The 17648-nt window shown below is 45.6% G+C and overlaps 1 protein-coding gene across 1 annotated transcript in view; it reads left to right on the top strand.

Annotated features, from left to right (window-relative positions):
- Positions 1 to 17648, top strand: part of PTGIS (prostaglandin I2 synthase) — a 1212186-nt gene that overhangs the window by 61757 nt on the left and 1132781 nt on the right. Inside the window, exon 2 of the mRNA XM_085619439.1 lies at positions 7743 to 7866. Coding sequence (XP_085475565.1) covers positions 7743 to 7866 — 124 coding nt within the window. The remainder of the gene's footprint in view (positions 1 to 7742; positions 7867 to 17648) is intronic.

Genomic DNA, 17648 nt, shown 5'->3' with positions numbered 1-17648 from the left:
GCGTACATACACGGGTGGGGGTTCGGGGCGTACATACACTGCTGGGGTGGGGGTACGGTCCGTACATACCCGTACCCACGCTCTGCATGCCTGGGTACGGCCCGTACCCATGCCTTTGGTGGGTGGGTACGGTGCGTCCCCCCATTGTTGCGGTGCCGTGGGGTCCGCACCGTACACAGTCCTTGGGGGCGTGGCTACGGGTCGTACCACGCGTACCCCTACATGACCCCAGCAATGCTGGTACGAGCCGTACCCAGGCATTTCTGACGTGGGTACGGGCCGTACCGCCATTGTTGTAGTGACGTTGGGGGACGCGTGGTACGTTCCGTACCCACGCTCTTGCGGCCTGGGTAGGGTACGTACCGGTTCGCGTGCCATCCACTTCCGCTGTGGCGGACGCATGCGTTGCTGGCCACGCCCCCACCCCCTGGAGGTGACCAGGCCCTGATGGTCAGGTATGTCCAGCCCATGTATGATTTGGTACCATGTGTTGGTGTTGTGTGTCCTGCCCCTGCCCCCCCCTTTGCCCCTGGTTGTTGTGCTGACCTTCTGCGGTGTCTGCGTCGGTTCCTGTACGCCAGGTGGACTGCTAGGAGGGCAGGGATGGCACGTAGGTTCGGGTCCATGTCTGTTCGTCGCGTCCAGCTGCTCCTTGCGTGTGTCGTCCTGATTTCCCGGCAGTTTTTGGCAGCCGGTAAATATATTCCGTGCGAGATGACGTCGGTTCGAATCGTACTTCCTGGTTCGTGAAACGTAGGCTGGATGCGTACCGACGTCAGGTCGGCGCTTTTCCGGATCGGAATTGTGTTTCGAATCTGTTCGGTGGGTGTTTTGTTCGATTCGAACGGAAATGGTGTTTCCGTCCGAATCGTACTTGCTTTTTCGGATGGATTTCGCACCGGGTACGAGTCGGACGGAGAAAAGGCTCCGTCCGACGGTTCGTAGCCGCTTTTTACTGGATCGGAATTGGCACCCAAGTTGGCAAGCCAGAGCGAGGAAAATTTTGATTTTTCACAGCCTGGTGAGCAGAAAATCTGGATTTTATTAAGGACACGGAGGCCAAGATTATGCAAATCTCCTTTATTGCCACAGCTCAGAAGTAACAATGAAGAGAATATAGAACTTCAAACAACATTCCATTACAGTATATAGTCCATGAACATGCAGCCATCTTCCTTCTTTCTCAAGTGCTGCGAACACGAAATAAACTCAGAAAAAACATGACTTCAAATTTGATGTGGAACGAATAACTCCTTTCTTAAACAATCCAAAGACGTTTTATTCTGTAAGGAAAAAAAGACACATCAGGTCAAAATGTAAAATCTCTAGGGAGGGTTAGAAAGTGGAGGGATAATCTTGGCCTCCGTGTCCTTAATAAAATCCAGATTTTCTGCCCACCAGGCTGTGAAAAATCAAAAGTTTATGGCACGGAGGCCAACATTATGCAAGTTTAAAGTGAAGCAAGTACATTATCAATCACATTATTGATTGGTCTGAAATAACAATTCTTAAACATGCTTCAATATGACCAGTCAGCTGCTCTAAGGATGTCCTGGAGTCCTCCACCTAGCATTAAAGCTTTAGAGGCAGAAACGCCTCTGACATAGTGCGCACCAAAAATAGAAACATCAACACCACTCTCACTCATCACTTTTTTAACCCATCTAGCAAGCGTGGGAGAAGAAACTGCATTATGAGGGGATCTGTGAGAAATCAACAGTTGAGTTCCAACTCCTCTCAGAATTATCGTCCTTCTTTCATACTCTTTGAGACAATTAACAACATATAGACTTTCATTAAGAGGAAAGAAAGGGTAGAAAATAGAGGAAGACATAGTTTTGGTTATTTTCTTAAGGTAAAAACAAACTCCCTCAGGCTGGTAAGCCCTGTTAGTAACATCTAATGCCTTAACATCCAATGTTCGCCTGAAAGAAACCAAGCAAAGTAACATAGTAAGCTTGTAAGAAGTGCGCTTGAGAGGTTAACGTTATCTCCCCAAGAAGAAATAAGTTGTAATACCAATTTTACGTCCCATAAGGCTGAGTATTTCGCAGTTGGAGGATTAAGAACTCGTATGCTTCTCATAATCTTTTTTGTTAAAAGGTTTTGTCCAACTAAAACACCATCAATTGAGGAATGACCTGCAGCTATTTCTGATCTATAGACATTAACAGTTCTATAACTTAGGCCAGAAGCAAAAAGTTCTGATAGATAGTTTACTACGTGTACTAAATCAGTTGAAACAGGATCATAGTGTCGTTGAAGACACCAGCAAACCCATTTATTCCAAGCCAGTCGATATGCCTTCCTTGTTCCGGATGCCCAAGACTCAGATATGGGTTGGAAAGCATGTTGCGAAAGGCCAGGGATTTGCCATTGTTGCCTGAAATCTTCCAGGCCGTCAGGATCAATAGACCTTGGTCTATGAGAGGATGTGATTCGCCGTGAGGACCCAGGAGTAGTTGCCCGAAAGGAGATATTAGAATTCACAAAGAAGGAAGATGGCTGCATGTTCATGGACTATATACTGTAATGGAATGTTGTTTGAAGTTCTATATTCTCTTCATTGTTACTGCAGAGCTGTGACAATAAAGGAGATTTGCATAATGTTGGCCTCGTTCGCGATCGTCAACGTCAAGTTGTCGAGTGCAAGGCGGAAAATCAACCTCCTGGCACGATTTCTCAATGCAGGCATTGGATTTCTGAGTGCAAGTTGTCGCGTATGCTCACGACCGCACGCGTTTGTGTTGAGAAAGCTGCTGCTCCAGTAAAAAATCTGCTTGCGCCTGCTTGCACTGCGCAGGGTGCCGTTCGCGATGAATGCACAGTGTGGACAAACACCCGGTGCTGAAAATCACTGCGAACGGCATTATCTAAGACACTCCGCCGCTTGCGGAGCTCTGCGTCTCGCTGCTCAGTTTTTTTAAGCACTTTGCGGAGTTCCGCCTCAAACTCCACCCAGGCTTACACGCGGCCAGGGCTGGCGAGACCTATTGGCTTTGCCAATGCTTGTTATTAGGTGCAATTAACTACACCTAAATACAGAGGCACTCGTAATCGAAACCTATGTGTCAGTTTAGTAAAGTGTATGCTGTTGCGAATGTACCTAGCATTCCTTCTTTAACCGTTCTTGGCATGCCCAGACGTGGGTCCCGTGCTCACTATGCCACTGGAGTCAAGCTATCCTGGCTGAAGTGGGGTGAAACCCCGAAACCGGTCCTGGGATGCTTGATTCCGGTCCAGGGAAGACATGGCTTGGCAGTTCGGGCTGGACTGTTCCCATGAGGCACAGGGTCAAGACTGATTTGCATATGGCCATGTCTGAACTGGGGTGGCGTGGTGAGCAAAATAACGATGGATTAAACCCAGATCTTTGACTGGGGGTGAATGTTTTGCCAATGTGCAACATTCCGTCCATCATCTTGTGTGTTTTGCTGTTCGCCCTATGTGGGAAGGGTATGCCCAGACGTGGGTCCCGTGCTCACTACGCCACTGGAGTCAAGCTATCCTGGCTGAAGAGGGGTGAAACCCCGAAACCGGTCCTGGGATGCTTGATTCTGGTCTAGGGAAGACATGGCTTGGCAGTTCGGGCTGGACTGTTCCCATGAGGCACAGGGTCAAGACTGATTTGCATATGGCCATGTCTAAACTGGGGTGGCGTGGTGAGCAATATTAACGATGGATTAAACCCAGATCTGTGACTGGGGGTGAATGTTTTGCCAATGTGCAACATTCCGTCCATCATCTTGTGTGTTTTGCTGTTCGCCCTATGTGGGAAGGGAATGCCCAGACGTGGGTCCCGTGCTCACTACGCCACTGGAGTCAAGCTATCCTGGCTGAAGAGGGGTGAAACCCCGAAACCGGTCCTAGGATGCTTGATTCCGGTCCAGGGAAGACATGGCTTGGCAGTTCGGGCTGGACTATTCCCATGAGGCACAGGGTCAAGACTGATTTGCATATGGCTATATCTGAACTGGGTTGGCGTGGTGAGCAGAATAACGATGGATTAAAACCAGATCTGTGACTGGGGGTGAATGTTTTGCCAATGTGCAACATTCCGTCCATCATATTGTGTGTTTTGATAGTCAAAACAAAGCATTTCTGAATTGGTGTAGTACCTTAGGGCGCTACTAGAGGACCCTGGAGACAGACAAATGTCGTTGTTGTAATCAGGCTGCAGTTTCTTATGCAGTTACTAAAGGTCAAACAAAGTCCACCAATGCCCCTTTAATTTCAGGATACCAGAGAATTATGAATAGAGCACATGTCCATGGATGCCTTTTGTTGAAAGTAGAAAGACACACTGGCATAAAGTAAAGTGTGCTTTTGTATTCAGCAGGCAAGATAAAAGAGGGGATTTGTTGCTTCTACGTGTGCATATTCACTTGAATAAGTATATTGATTTTTGCTCATTTTGTGTGCTGGAAAATAACTCAATGTTGGGTTGTTATAATAAGCCATTATCATGGCTCAATATGCATCCCGATATGTTCTGGAACAAATCACCATAAAATTCTTAGGCAATAAATGGGACTTGCTTGAGGAAAAGAGCAACCTTGTGTTAATCGCTTCTTGGCAGGTAAAATGCAGTACTGGACTACCAAAGTATAATAATAATATAATGATACTTGTCCTGTAAATAGCTTTCTTATTTCAGCACTGGAACGATACAATTAATCCAACCAAAATATTTTAATGCTGAAATACTCATGCCGAAACAAAGACTAGAATAGGGAGTAAAGTCGTCAAATCAACAGTAGACATATAAGACTGACAACGTGGACATCCAGTCATGACTAAAGGGATGGCCCAAAGTCCACTGTAAATATAATGTAAATATATTGTGAAGTATTAGAAACAATAGGTCTGTCACAGCTGTCTGCAGAGATAGTTCAGAATCGCTGCTCAGAACTTCTATAGCAGTTTCATGTTACATAATATATAATCTTTGAAATAATTTGAGATCATCTAAGGCAACATAGGTAATCTATGAAACCCTATGCAAAGAAATAGTTAGGCTGTTACTCACCGGCATTGGAATAATTGCAGCCTACAATGTAAGCTATAATATCAAAGGGACAGAAATCAATGGCATAAATGGACATAAATAATTGATCTTCAAATTGAAAGAGAGTCAATTGATCACGTCATACTATCCTTGGGAGCTGCAAATAACATACATTACTATTTCCACATTTATTTGGCATAAACCAATCGGAAAGGATGGAACTCTTAGTTTGCGTTACCAAGATTTGAACTCTCACCCTGTAAAGTACCCCTTATATCAGTATCAGTGAGAAGCTATTAATGGGACGAGGTGTAGTAGACAAGCGCTGTCATTTATGACACAGGAAGGAAACAAAGGATCTCGTTTTTCTTCTCAGCTGAACTTGAAGCCGCTCACTAATGCCTCCTACTGTTATATTGGTTAACCCATTGTGCATATGATGTTACATTTTGTGGGGGCTTCCTTTTCACTGAGCATCCTGTTGTAAGGTTATATGTGTATGTGTTATTATTGCTGAAATACAACGATGCATGTTAAATAATACACCTTTTAACAGTCTGCATGATAAATGCGCCACCTTTTAACATTCGGCATGGCGTAATAAATCTGCGTTTTCCTAAGCTTCATTGCTGTTACAACTGTAGAGCAGAAATATATAGCAGAGGATACTCACAGAATAATGTTCTAATCCTCCTTATGACCAAACTGCTTTTTCTACTAGTTGTCAGCTATTTCATACTAGCTCACATATCTTTCCATCGTGTCTTGGTCTGAACCACATCACACACATTTTATTGTTTTGTATGCATCATTGATTTTATTTTGCTGAGGGCATTTATATAACACATGCCTAACTATGGATGGCAACGGAGAGGTATACAAAGATTGAAATTACATGGTGAGAGCTGTGGGTGACAGTTACACAAAAATGTTTGAATAAGTTAAGTGTCATGTGATATAATAATGTACTGAAAATAGGGTTAGTTAGCAAGTAAATACATAGGCACAGTGGGACATCCACAGTTCAGCCAGAGCATGAGTCCTTTAAATAAGATCAGGTTTAGGAAAGAGGGAGTTGCTGTTAGTAGGAGGACGAAATTCTCCCAGAGCGCTAACATGTTTAATGTATTCACTGGAACTTGGCAACTGGTCCCTAAAATCAACATACAACTTAGCAAAAATGAACCCACATAAAAAACATGCTTATTGAGGGACTTCCTCTAAAAAAAGTGTCCCATTTCGATTATCTTTGGGTGAGGCTAAGAGATAGGCAAACATGGAGTTGGGAAAAAAGCAAAGCTATACTCCAACAGAAGGCCCCTGCAATAGCAATAAAACACAGGGCCGCATCAGGAGGTGCGATGTCTCCCGTTCTCGCTGTACATAGAGCAGCAGTGGTACCATCGGCGATAAATAGAGCTGAGATATGGGGCCATGCTACCTCGGTGTCCCTAACTAAGATTGAAAATAAGTTTATAAAGGGTTTTATTTAAACTTCCCCCAAGCTCGCCCACCACCCCATTACGACTTGACCTAGCACTCAGCTCTATACACCTAACAGCCCAAATAAAAACATTGTTATATTGGATTAGATTGTGGTCCACACAAGAATTAGGAACCTATAGAGACTGTGTAAGAGACCTAATAGGTCTTGATAGGTCATTGTGCACCCCATGGCTGAAGAATATTAAAGAAACTTCACATAGTATAGGCCTGGATGAACTATGGCCATCCCCTGAGTCGATTGTTAGGGGTGATGCACAAAATGCAAAACAGCTATATTGGGAGGCAGCCTTGAACCAGCATTGGAAACATACCCAGATAGTAGCCTGACAGGTCAGTTCTTAAACCATAAGTGTCTCCCAAGTCTTGAACCCTATATGGATAGAATGTATCCTTTTCAGGCCAAACCTTTATATGTCCAGTTTAGATGTGGGCTTCTACGACTGAGAATCCACACCTCGGCATGGACCAATGCCCCTTCTCACACGAAATTCTGTCCTAACATTGAAGAAACCGAGGTCCATTTTATGCTTTTCTGTCCTTTATATAGGTTTGTGAGGAAGAAATGGCTCTTAGCTGTATGTAAACATGTGGGATTAAGACACTACTGGGAAGCCTTGAGACTTTTTAAGAGCGATACCAGTGAACAACTAGCCTTTGCGGTATCTCGGTATCTGCATTGTGCATGGAAACTAAGAAAGAAGGCCATAGATAAAATCCAATCATGAATACCACCTTGCAGAGTAAAACTCCAATAGTCAAGTGTCCGCCCTGTCCTTTTATAGCCAGGATATTGTCTGACGCTTATTTTATGATCTGTTTTTAGATTGACATATGCAAGTCTTTTATATCTATAATATTGATATCTGTTTTTTTAGATTGTGTGTTTTATAAGAGGCTACACTTTCTTTTTTTGTACAAGAAAAGAGTTTTATCATAAATTAGCTATATGGTCACAATCAACTGCATTAATAACAATGATGTGTTAGCTGTTATCCTTCCCTTTCAAACTAGTTTTATCTGTATTTTCTCACGTGTAATAATTTTGCATGTATGATGATCTTTGTAACTGTTTATTTATGCAAACTTTTTATGGCTCGGTTCCGAAATAAAAGATATCTATCTAATTTATCAAAAATAATCTCTAATTTTTATAGCGACGTGATTCTCATTTTATAGTTGTCTGTTGCGTCAGCAAATTCTCTGTCTCACTGAAATCTTATTTTTCCAGGTTTCCCAATGAACCTCCCGTTGACATGGGTATCATCCCATGGCTGGGACATGCCTCAGAATTTGGAAAGGATGCTGCTGCCTTCTTGTGCAGAATGAAGGCAAAACATGGAGATATATTTACAGTAAGTATTGCTACTTTCATATTATTATTACGATTTATAACATTTAATTTCCTTGTCCTAAACTTAAAACAAATGCTACAAACAAAAGGTGAACAAGGTATATATTTTCTTCCTATACCTCTTATCACTGACATGTAGTGTTGGATTTCTGGCTTTTAAGTGACATTTTCCTGTACCTAATCTGGTTTTTGGGCTATATTTGGTGGCTCTAGGATAAATTATATGCCCTCCAATTCTGCCCCTATGTGACTGCCTATTATTTCATTACCATATAATTATCACTTTTCAAAATATACTAGCTGGTCCACGCTAGTCATAGTCCCTTTCATAAACCAAGACCATGCACATGGCATAAAAATTGGTCAGACCACTATTAATAAGTATTCTAATAGACACCAGTCATGATTCAGTGTGGATCATTCCTGTCTGTAGCCATATCTAAGTCTGTTTCATTTTAAAATGTTTTTCCTAAAACATACTCTACAGAGCCCACTTCATGTCTGGTACATGAAAGACATAACACAACTGTCTATACTCCCCCAGTCTTTTATCTCAAAAGCCCCTTTCCTAATATTTTCAATATCCTATTAATCCATGTTTTTTTCCATAACTCTCAGATGTTTATTGTTACTTATGAATTTTCCATTTAGAATTTAGACCCATCAAACAATTCCGGGTCTATTGATTTTTGTGATGCAGTCTGTCAGATGTTTAGCGGTGTTCCAACTACATTGAATAGCTAGAAAGATATGTATTTCAAAATGTAGGTTTTAATGGTTCTGCTTCAATACCTTTTATTTTAGGAACATTGTGAGAGAGAGCTACCAACAAATGGATGCCTTGGTGCAAATTGACACCGTCTTGACCAGTGTGTATCAAGTAGAGATCAATAAAATGATTTTATGGGTTGCCAAGTGCATTGATCACCTTAAAGATGTATGTTGAGCTACTGTTTGGTTAACTGTGCCCTGATAGCCAAAATACCACAGGTGCTGGCAATATTATTGGTAGTTCACTACATTGCTTTTTAAGTGGAGAAGCATATATGAAAGACCCTAAGGATAGTGCTTGGCACTCCTAATTTCACAGGAATAGCTGATCTCGGCAGAGATGCCTGGGTGATGAGATGCTGGACAAGCAGCGCATGAAGTTCTTGAATTGATCTTGTTGATGTTCACGGGTGGATGAAAGCATGGAGTATAAATATGCTATATATAAATTGATTGCCTCTAATCATGATCTACTTCCCCTTTTAAGACTATTAAGAATTAAAAGGACTCTTCATTCTGAGCCCTGGTTTGTTGACAATGTCAGGAGCCATAAACAAGTCTGTTGTGGGCTCGAAAGGAAATTACGGACTCACTATGACCCCGATGATAAGATTTCTTATAAGAAGGCTATTCAGGCCTATAAAGTCATGATCTCTAATGCTAAATCCTGTTACTTTGCAGCCAAGATAAAATCTTCTCTTAATGTTACCACAGAGCTTTTGCAACAGTGAACAAGCTGAGTACATTACCTGAATTACAAAATACCACTGTTAATCAAGATTTCTATAATTCTTTGGTGGATCTTTTCCAGAATAAAGTTAAAATGGTCTATAATACTTTTATCTTGAACTGTCCTGTTGTGGGAAATCTAAAGGATTAGATAACTACTCCTTTATTGGAGGGGATTACTTTCTCTGACATTGATTCAGAATCTAATGTCCACTTGGAAGTTGATAATCCTCTGTCAGAAGCTACAATTCAGGGTCCTAATCCAGTGGAAAATAAATCTCTTCTGGAAGTTTTCAATCCGCTCTTAGAAGCAACAATCCAGATCCTTCTTTGTCAAACAAAATCAAGGTCTCCATTGGATCCTTGCCTCCCCAAGGTCCTTCATCTAGCACCTGATATCACGGCCAATTATTTTGGGGACCTTTTTAATAGAATGTTCATGAAGGGATACTTCCCCAAGGAATGGAAGAAGGCCTCCCTTCTCCCCTTGCTTAAAAAGACCAACTTGGATGACAAGGACCAGTGTAATTGCAGGCCAATTTTACAGCTCCCTCTCACCACAAAAAATTGTTGAGAACGCCATTAATATGGAATTATACCTGTTCATCAAAAACAACCATCTCCTAGATGTTTCACAATATAGATTCAGGAGCCAGCATAGTACTGTTTTAGCTCTGATTACAGTTTCTGAGAAAATTAGCCAAACCGTGGATGGGGCAGTTAGGTTGCCCCGATAAAAACGGTGCCTCACTCGTGTGGGAGGCCCAAGTACCCGCGACAGGCAAGGGCCCAAAACGTATTGAGGCAACATGAAAATTGCCTATCTCAAAACGACCTGGTTTTGCAAGGGGGGTCACCTGGGTTTTTGGCCCGGTGCTCGGCGGCCACGTAAAGGAACCTACCAAACCCACACATTTCTGAAAACTAGACACCCGGGGAATTCCATGGAGGTATGGCTTGCGCCTCACTCGTGTGGGAGGCCTAAGGACCCGCCACGGGCAAGGGCCCAAAACGTAGTGAGGCGCACTACGTTTAGGACCCTTGCCTGTTGAGGCGCACTACGTTTTGGACCCTTGCCTTTCGCGGGTACTTGGGCCTCCCACACGAGTGAGGCACCGTTTTTATCAGGAGACCCGGGGGAACGCTGGGTGGTAGGAAATTTGTGTCAGCCCGGTGATGCCACAACTTTCCCACACAAAAATGTGTGAAAAAGGTGAATGTTTCAGCTAAATTTGAGGTTTGCAGGGCATTCTGGGTAAGGAAATGTTGGGGGATCCACGCAAGCCATACCTCCCTGGAATCCCCCGGGTGTCTAGTTTTCAGAAATGTGTGGGTTTGGTAGGTTCCCCATGGTGGCCGCCGAGCACCGGGCCAAAAACCCAGGTGACCCCCCTTGCAAAACCAGGTCGTTTTGAGGTAGGCAATTTTCATGTCGCCTCATACGTTTTGGGCCCTTGCCTGTCGCGGGTACTTGGGCCTCCCACACAAGTGAGGCACTGTTTTTATCGGGAGACCCGGGGGAACGCTGGGTGGTAGGAAATTTGTGTCAGCCCAGTGATGCCACAACTTTCACACACAAAAATGTGTGAAAAAGGTGATTTTTTCAGCTAAATTTGAGGTTTGCAGGGCATTCTGGGTAAGGAAACGTTGGGGGATCCACGCAAGCCATACCTCCCTGGAATCCCCCCGGTGTCTAGTTTTCATAAATGTGTGGGTTTGGTAGGTTCCCCTAGGTGGCCGCCGAGCTCCGGGCCAAAAACCCAAGTGACCCCCCTTGCAAAACCAGGTCCTTTTGAGATAGGCAAATTTCATGTCGACTCACTACGTTGTGGGCCCTTGCCTGTTGCGGGTACTTGTGCCTCCCACACGAGTGAAGCACAGTTTTTATCAGGAGACCCGGGGGAATGCTGGGGGTGGTAGGAAATTTGTGTCAGCCCGGTGATGCCCCAACTTTCCCCCACAAAAATGTGTGAAAAAGGTGGGTTTTTTCAGCTAAATTTGAGGTTTGCAAGGCATTCTGGGTAAGGAAACGTTGGGGGATCCACGCAAGCCATACCTACCTGGAATCCCCTGGGTGTCTAGTTTTCAGAAATGTGTGGGTTTGGTAGGTTTTCCTAGATGGCCGCCAAGCCCGGGGCCAAAAACTCATGGGACCCCCTTTGCAAAACTAGGTTGTTTTGTGATAGGTAATTTTGATGTCTCCTCAATAGGTTTTGGGCCCTTGCCTGACGCGGGCACTAGGCCTACCCACGCAAGTGAGGTACCATTTTTCTCTGAAGACTTTGGGGAACGCAGGGTGGGTGGAATTTTGTGGACCCACGCAGATTCCAGAACTTTCCACCACAGAAATTTGAGGAAAATGTGTTATTTTGGACACATTTTTAGGTTTGCAATGGATTCTGGGTAACAGAACCTGGTGAGAGCCAGTGAAGTACCCCATCCAGGATTCCCCTCGGTGTCTAGTTTTAAAAAATGTACAGGTTTGCTAGGATTGCCTACGTGCCAACTGTGCTAGGGCCCAAAATTCACAGGTATGCACATTGCTAAAAAAAAAAAATTCGGAGCCCAGTGAGCTTTCTGCCGCCCTGGGGGGGAATCGGGTAAGAGGGTTTCATCCTCATATGCCCCTAAAGGGGCAGAAAGACTGTGGCTATTTTTTGTGTGGGTGGGGGCATTGGTATGATCATTTTGGGCAGCCCCACGCATAAAAAAAGCCTGCGTACTCGCCAGCGCCTAGTGGGCTTTCTGCCCCCCCAGGGGGCAGATCAGGGGCCACTGCCACCATCTGCCCTCCCGGGGGGGGCAGAAAGACTGGAATTTCTCTGGGGGGGGGTGGGGTATTGTCATGCCCATTTTGGGGAGCCCCTACCCTAATAAAACAAAAAAATCCATGGTTTCTAGTGGGCATTCTGCGACCGCAGGGGGGGCCAGATTGGGGGCTACAGCTCCCATCTGCCTCCTGGGGGGCAGAAAGGCTGTCATTTTTGTGGGGGGGAGGGTGGAGGCATTGGCGTGCCCATTTCGGGCAGCCCACACCCTAAAAACAATTGCGCAAAAAAAATCCCTGGTGTTTAGTGGGCTTTCTGCCCCCCCCCCCGAAAGGGCAGATTAGGGGAAAATGCCCCATCTGCCCCCCGGGGGGGGCAGAAAGACTGTAATAATTGGGGGGTGGGGTGGGGGCATGGGCCTGCCCGTTTTGGGCAGCCCCCACCCCTATATCTATTTTTTTTTACAATTCCCTGGTGTCTAGTGGTCTTTTTGCCCCCCCGGGGGCAGATTGGGGGCCAATGCCCCATCTGCCCCCCAGGGGGGACAGAAAGGCTGTAATGGTGGTGGGTGGGTGAGGGCATTGGCATGCCCATTTCGGGCAGCCCCCACCCTAAAAAAAAATGAAAAGAAATCCCTGGTATATAGTGGGCTTTCTGCCCCCCCCCCGAAGGGGCAGATTAGGGGCCAATGCCCCATCTGCCCCCGGGGGGGCAGAAAGACTGTGATAATTGGGGGGTGGGGTGGGGGCATGGGCCTGCCCGTTTTGGGCAGCCCCCACCCCTGTTTTTTGTTTTTAATTCCCTGGTGTCTAGTGGGCTTTTTGCCCTCCCGGGGGGGGGGCAGATTGGGGGCTACTGCCCCCATCTGCCCCCCAGGGGGGGCAAAAAGACTAAACTATGGCAAAATTATTTGGGGGGAGCAAAGGCCCTTGCCCAAGGGGCCGCTCCCCTCTCCCTGGTTTCTAGTGGGTGGATCCCTGCTTGGGGATCACCCTCCTGTGGGAGGGGTACCATTGGAAAGGGGAGATTCTCCCCTTTCCAACGATACCTCTCCTATCTTTCTACGTGCTCAGGGGGCTGAGATAGCCCCCTGAGCATGTACAAAGTGAAACTGAAATGAGCCTCTTGGCTCATTTCAGTTTCAGTGTAATGACGTCGGCGTGACGTGCGCGCTGATCGTCATTACACTGAAAGCAGGGGGGGGGGGCTTGGGAGCTTCCCCAGCTCCCGAGGCTATTTTCAGTAAAAGGGAATCCCTCTAGTGCCCGCACCAGAGGGATTCCCCAGAGAATGCCTCATGACGAGCTGGACTCGTCATGGGCACAGCGCGACTGTGCTCCATGACGAGTCCAGCTCGTCATGGGCACAGAAGGGGTTAATGCCCTGGGTATCAGGGGCAAAGCACTTAAACAGCTTTAGGTCTAAGTCCTTCTCCCTTCCTTGTGGTGTTCCTCAGGGTTCATCCCTGAGCCCCTCTCTTTCTAACCTCTATGTTCTTGACATCACCGTAGGTACATTCTTAGCAACACCTGGAAAAGACGACCTGGTAAAATCCCTGTGCTATCAGGGAGCAAGGTCACAACCCAGAGGTGAGACACTGAATGCTGAAAATAACAAGGATGACAGGAGCCCTATCTCTTCTCAGAACAGGCAATTCTTCCCAGCATGTTTTGGAGTCCTGAAACACATGATAACCCATTGCAAAACTCACATTAGGTGACACAGACTGACTAATACTATTATCCTGGAATGTCAACAGTATGGTGAACAAGAACAACAGAGGGTGGTCACACAATATATTCAGAGGCATGCGCCACACAGGGTGCTGCTTCACAAGACACTCCTGGCAGGGAGTCACTGTCCCTTTTTGAACAAAGGTCGAAACTAATGTGTTTGTACGCATGGGATACACCAGGGGATTGCAAGGAGTCACCAAAAAGAAACCTCTGCTTCTCGCAGGAAAGGCTTTGTAGGACCCAGGGGGTAGATTTGTGGGCGGCGTTCTGGGCTCCTGAGGTGGGAAATCATTGCTTCTACTAAGTTTATACGCTGCATTCCATCTCCCTCAAGCAGTCTTTGAGGCATCAAGCCCCATCTTGATAGAAACGGTATCAGATATACGTATCATAGCGGGAGACTCAAACGCTGTCATGAACACAACACTTGACAGGTCTGCCAAGAGACCAACACATATTCATGCCCCATCATCTTTGTCACAATTTACTTCAGCCTTGGGGAGTCTGGACTTGTGGAGAGCCAGACATCCCTTGGTAAGAAATGATTCCTTCTTCTCCGGGTCCAACAAGTCATTTTCCTGCTTTGACTATATCCTAATACCACCTGTAGAATGCCCAGCCTCTTTCGAAGCTGAATACTTGCCCTGGGGCATTTCAGACCATGCACCACTTTGGGTTACATTGGGCTCCATGCGACCGGAAGGGGGCAATGACTGGAGACAAACCAGCTGAGATTTGCAAGATATCAAGGTGGTGTGAGAAAAAAAAACAAAAAAATATCCACATTTGTAAAGTGCAAACAATCACCCGTAAGGGTCTCTAGGCGCTGGGGGCTGTTGGGAAAATTAAGCAAGCTATTGCCCAGAGTCACATGGTGCTGGGCTAATCTGCCACCGGCACCGGGGATCGGACCGTGATCCCCAGATTCCGGAGTCAGTCACCCTGGCCGCGGTGCCACGCCTCTTCCTGAGAACTCCTCAGATAATCCTCTGTCTACTTTTATGAAAATAGAGGCACGGTGGCCTCGCCCAGGGTGGTATGCTTTGAACAGGGCCTAAAACATCATATCTCACAAGCAATGACAGAGAGAGGAGTGTGTTATAGCACTTGAATAAGCGATTCATTATGCAAAAGAGACCTACAAGAGCAATGAAGCCCAAGTGACATTGAATCACCTGGAGGGCCTCTGCAAAAAATATCATGCCTTCATACATGACGTGGCAAAAAACACTTCCTGGTGACAGAGTGGAAACTTTATGAAACAGGGAACAAGGCATGTTGCCTTTTGGCATGGCTCAGAAGAATGGAGTCGGTGAGTAGATGGGTGGGGGAGTTCAAGCTGCCATACGGGGCCCGTTTTGCCACAGCTGGCCAGATCATTGAGAGATTCACCCAATACTATCAAGACTTATTTAGAGAGAGATACTCTGCCTTAGAGGAAGACATCGAGAACTTGCTGGTGGAGCTGCCCAACACATGCCTATAGTAGTACAATAGGACCCATCTGGAACTGGACCTTTCATTTGAGGAACTGGCATTAGGCAGTGTGCCTAATGCAATCAGAGAAAGCCACAGGTCTAAACCGTATACCCGTGAAGTTCTATAACATACTCGGATGGTGTTGGAACCCCATCTACTTACTATGCTGAAGAAGGCACTACAAGTGAATGAACTTCCATCAGACCCACGTCAGGCAACTGTCATAGTCATGCCCAAACAAGGGAAGCCACCCACTCAGTGTGCTTCTTATAGAACAATCTCACTCCTAAACATGGAGTTTAAGATCCTCTCAAAAATACTTGCCAACTGCCTTGTGAATGTCATCCCAACCCTGGTGCACAAGGACCAGACAGGCTTTTTGCAGGACAGAGCTACCTGTAAATACCCATGACAAGTCCATTAGTGGTTAGAGTACCTCCTCAAAACACAGGAACCACTGGCCCTGTTCACATAGGAACTTGAAAAAGCCTTTGATGCCATGATTTGGCAGTAGCTTTTCCAGGTCCTAAGCAGTCTGGGTTTTGATCTGAAATACTGTAGCTGGGTGCACCTTATTAATGCCAACTGACAGCAAGGGTGAAGTTGAACGGTGTAGTTTTGGGAGTTACAGCTGGAACAAGGAACGCGACAGAGCTGCCCTCTGTCACCACTGTTATTTGCATTGTGTCTAGAAATATTGGCGAGCTGGTTGGGACTCAGGACTAAACATAGTAGGTTTCCCAGAAGTTGTGGGTGAGCCAGAGAATGTGTCTCTCTACGCATATGATATACTACGTACCTTGCGGACTCAGGAACCTCTTTGCCTGCAGTTTTGTCTGTGTTCCATGCCTTCAAACACTTCATGCACTATAAAATTAACTGGGACAAATCCATCCTGCACAGGATGGTTTGCTGGCCCCTTACAGCAGTGATCCCCTTTGAGTTTATGGTCTCGGCAGAGGGTTTCCGATACCTGGAGATAGGGATCACCCAATGCCCTGTCCAGTTTCTGGAGCAGAACCTAGAGTTGCCCTACCAGAGGTTATGAGAAGATGTTAACCGCTGGAGATGCCTGCCTTTTTCAATCATGGGCAAGCCCTCCCTCTTTTAGAAGTTCACATTGCCCAAATTCTTATGTGCGCTCCAAAGTTCGCCCAGGCCGGACTGTTTTCAACAGTGTGAAGGTGACCTTATACTCCCTTCTCTGGTATGGCAGTACCCCCTCACATTGTGCTCCTAATCTTACAAAGATATATATCTACAATGGCAGCATTGTGCTACCAGACCCCAGGGCCTACTACTGAGCTTACCAATTACAGACGGTAAATGAATGGAGTCACACACCCAAGGATGACCCAGCAACAAGGTTGGCAAGTTACTTGATGGATGGTAAATCTCATATACATTATATTTACAGTAGACCCTTCAAGTTCCCCCTGCTAGGACCAATGAAGGCCTCCATTTGAGACCTTGCACAGGGCGACAGCCTATATGGGTTAAAGAGGTAAACTATCTTGAGAGACCCCCTTATGGGTGGGTAGTCAAAATGTGAGAGCTGTGAAAGTTCACTGGGATGACACCCTGGCACCTCACAGGTATCTTGACCCTTGGAGACCTAGTGGAGAGTGAGGGTATGAAATCCATCCCTGAACTACAGGAGGAATATGAATTGCGGAATTCTCAATTTATTAAACACTTGCAGGTCCATCATACACTACACACAAAGGGTGTTGAGTGGGGAGAACTAGAAGACGAGCCACATAGAAAGCAGGATAGTCTTGAAGGGATGACATCTAAGGCAATGTCATATACTTACTGCACACTCATAAACAACAGACTCAACAATCTCCAACTCATCAGAATCAAGTCGAAGGTTACCCTGGGCTCAATGGAAGACATGGGCTGGGAAGCATCCCTGATGCAGCCCCTGGAAGTGGTGATAAAAAAAAAGTCTAAGGTTTAGACAACTGAATGTCCTACACAGGGTCTACTATCATTAACAGCGGTTATTCAGGATGGGTAGGGCACAGACCCCCAATTTTACGATGTGAAAAGGCTGAGGGTTCCTTTCTTCATGCGCTTTAGGACGCCTCCTTATAGAACCACATTGTTACCTGGAGTAATACTCTTCGAGAAGCAATTTCAAGTGCCAACATGTATGTAGCTTGGGTCCTGAATACCTTCACCAACACACTAGTAATGAAAATTTGCCAAGATCCACAAAATAAAGACTGATCTCTACCTCTTTTATTAACACCTTTGAAGCACAGCATGCTTTGACTTTTGTAACCTCAACAATC

Source organism: Triturus cristatus, chromosome 7 (genome assembly GCF_964204655.1).
Source record: "Triturus cristatus chromosome 7, aTriCri1.1, whole genome shotgun sequence".
Classification (NCBI taxonomy): Eukaryota; Metazoa; Chordata; class Amphibia; order Caudata; family Salamandridae; genus Triturus; species Triturus cristatus.
The sequence above is the reverse complement of the archived record's forward strand: the minus strand, read 5'-3'. Positions and strand labels throughout refer to the sequence as shown.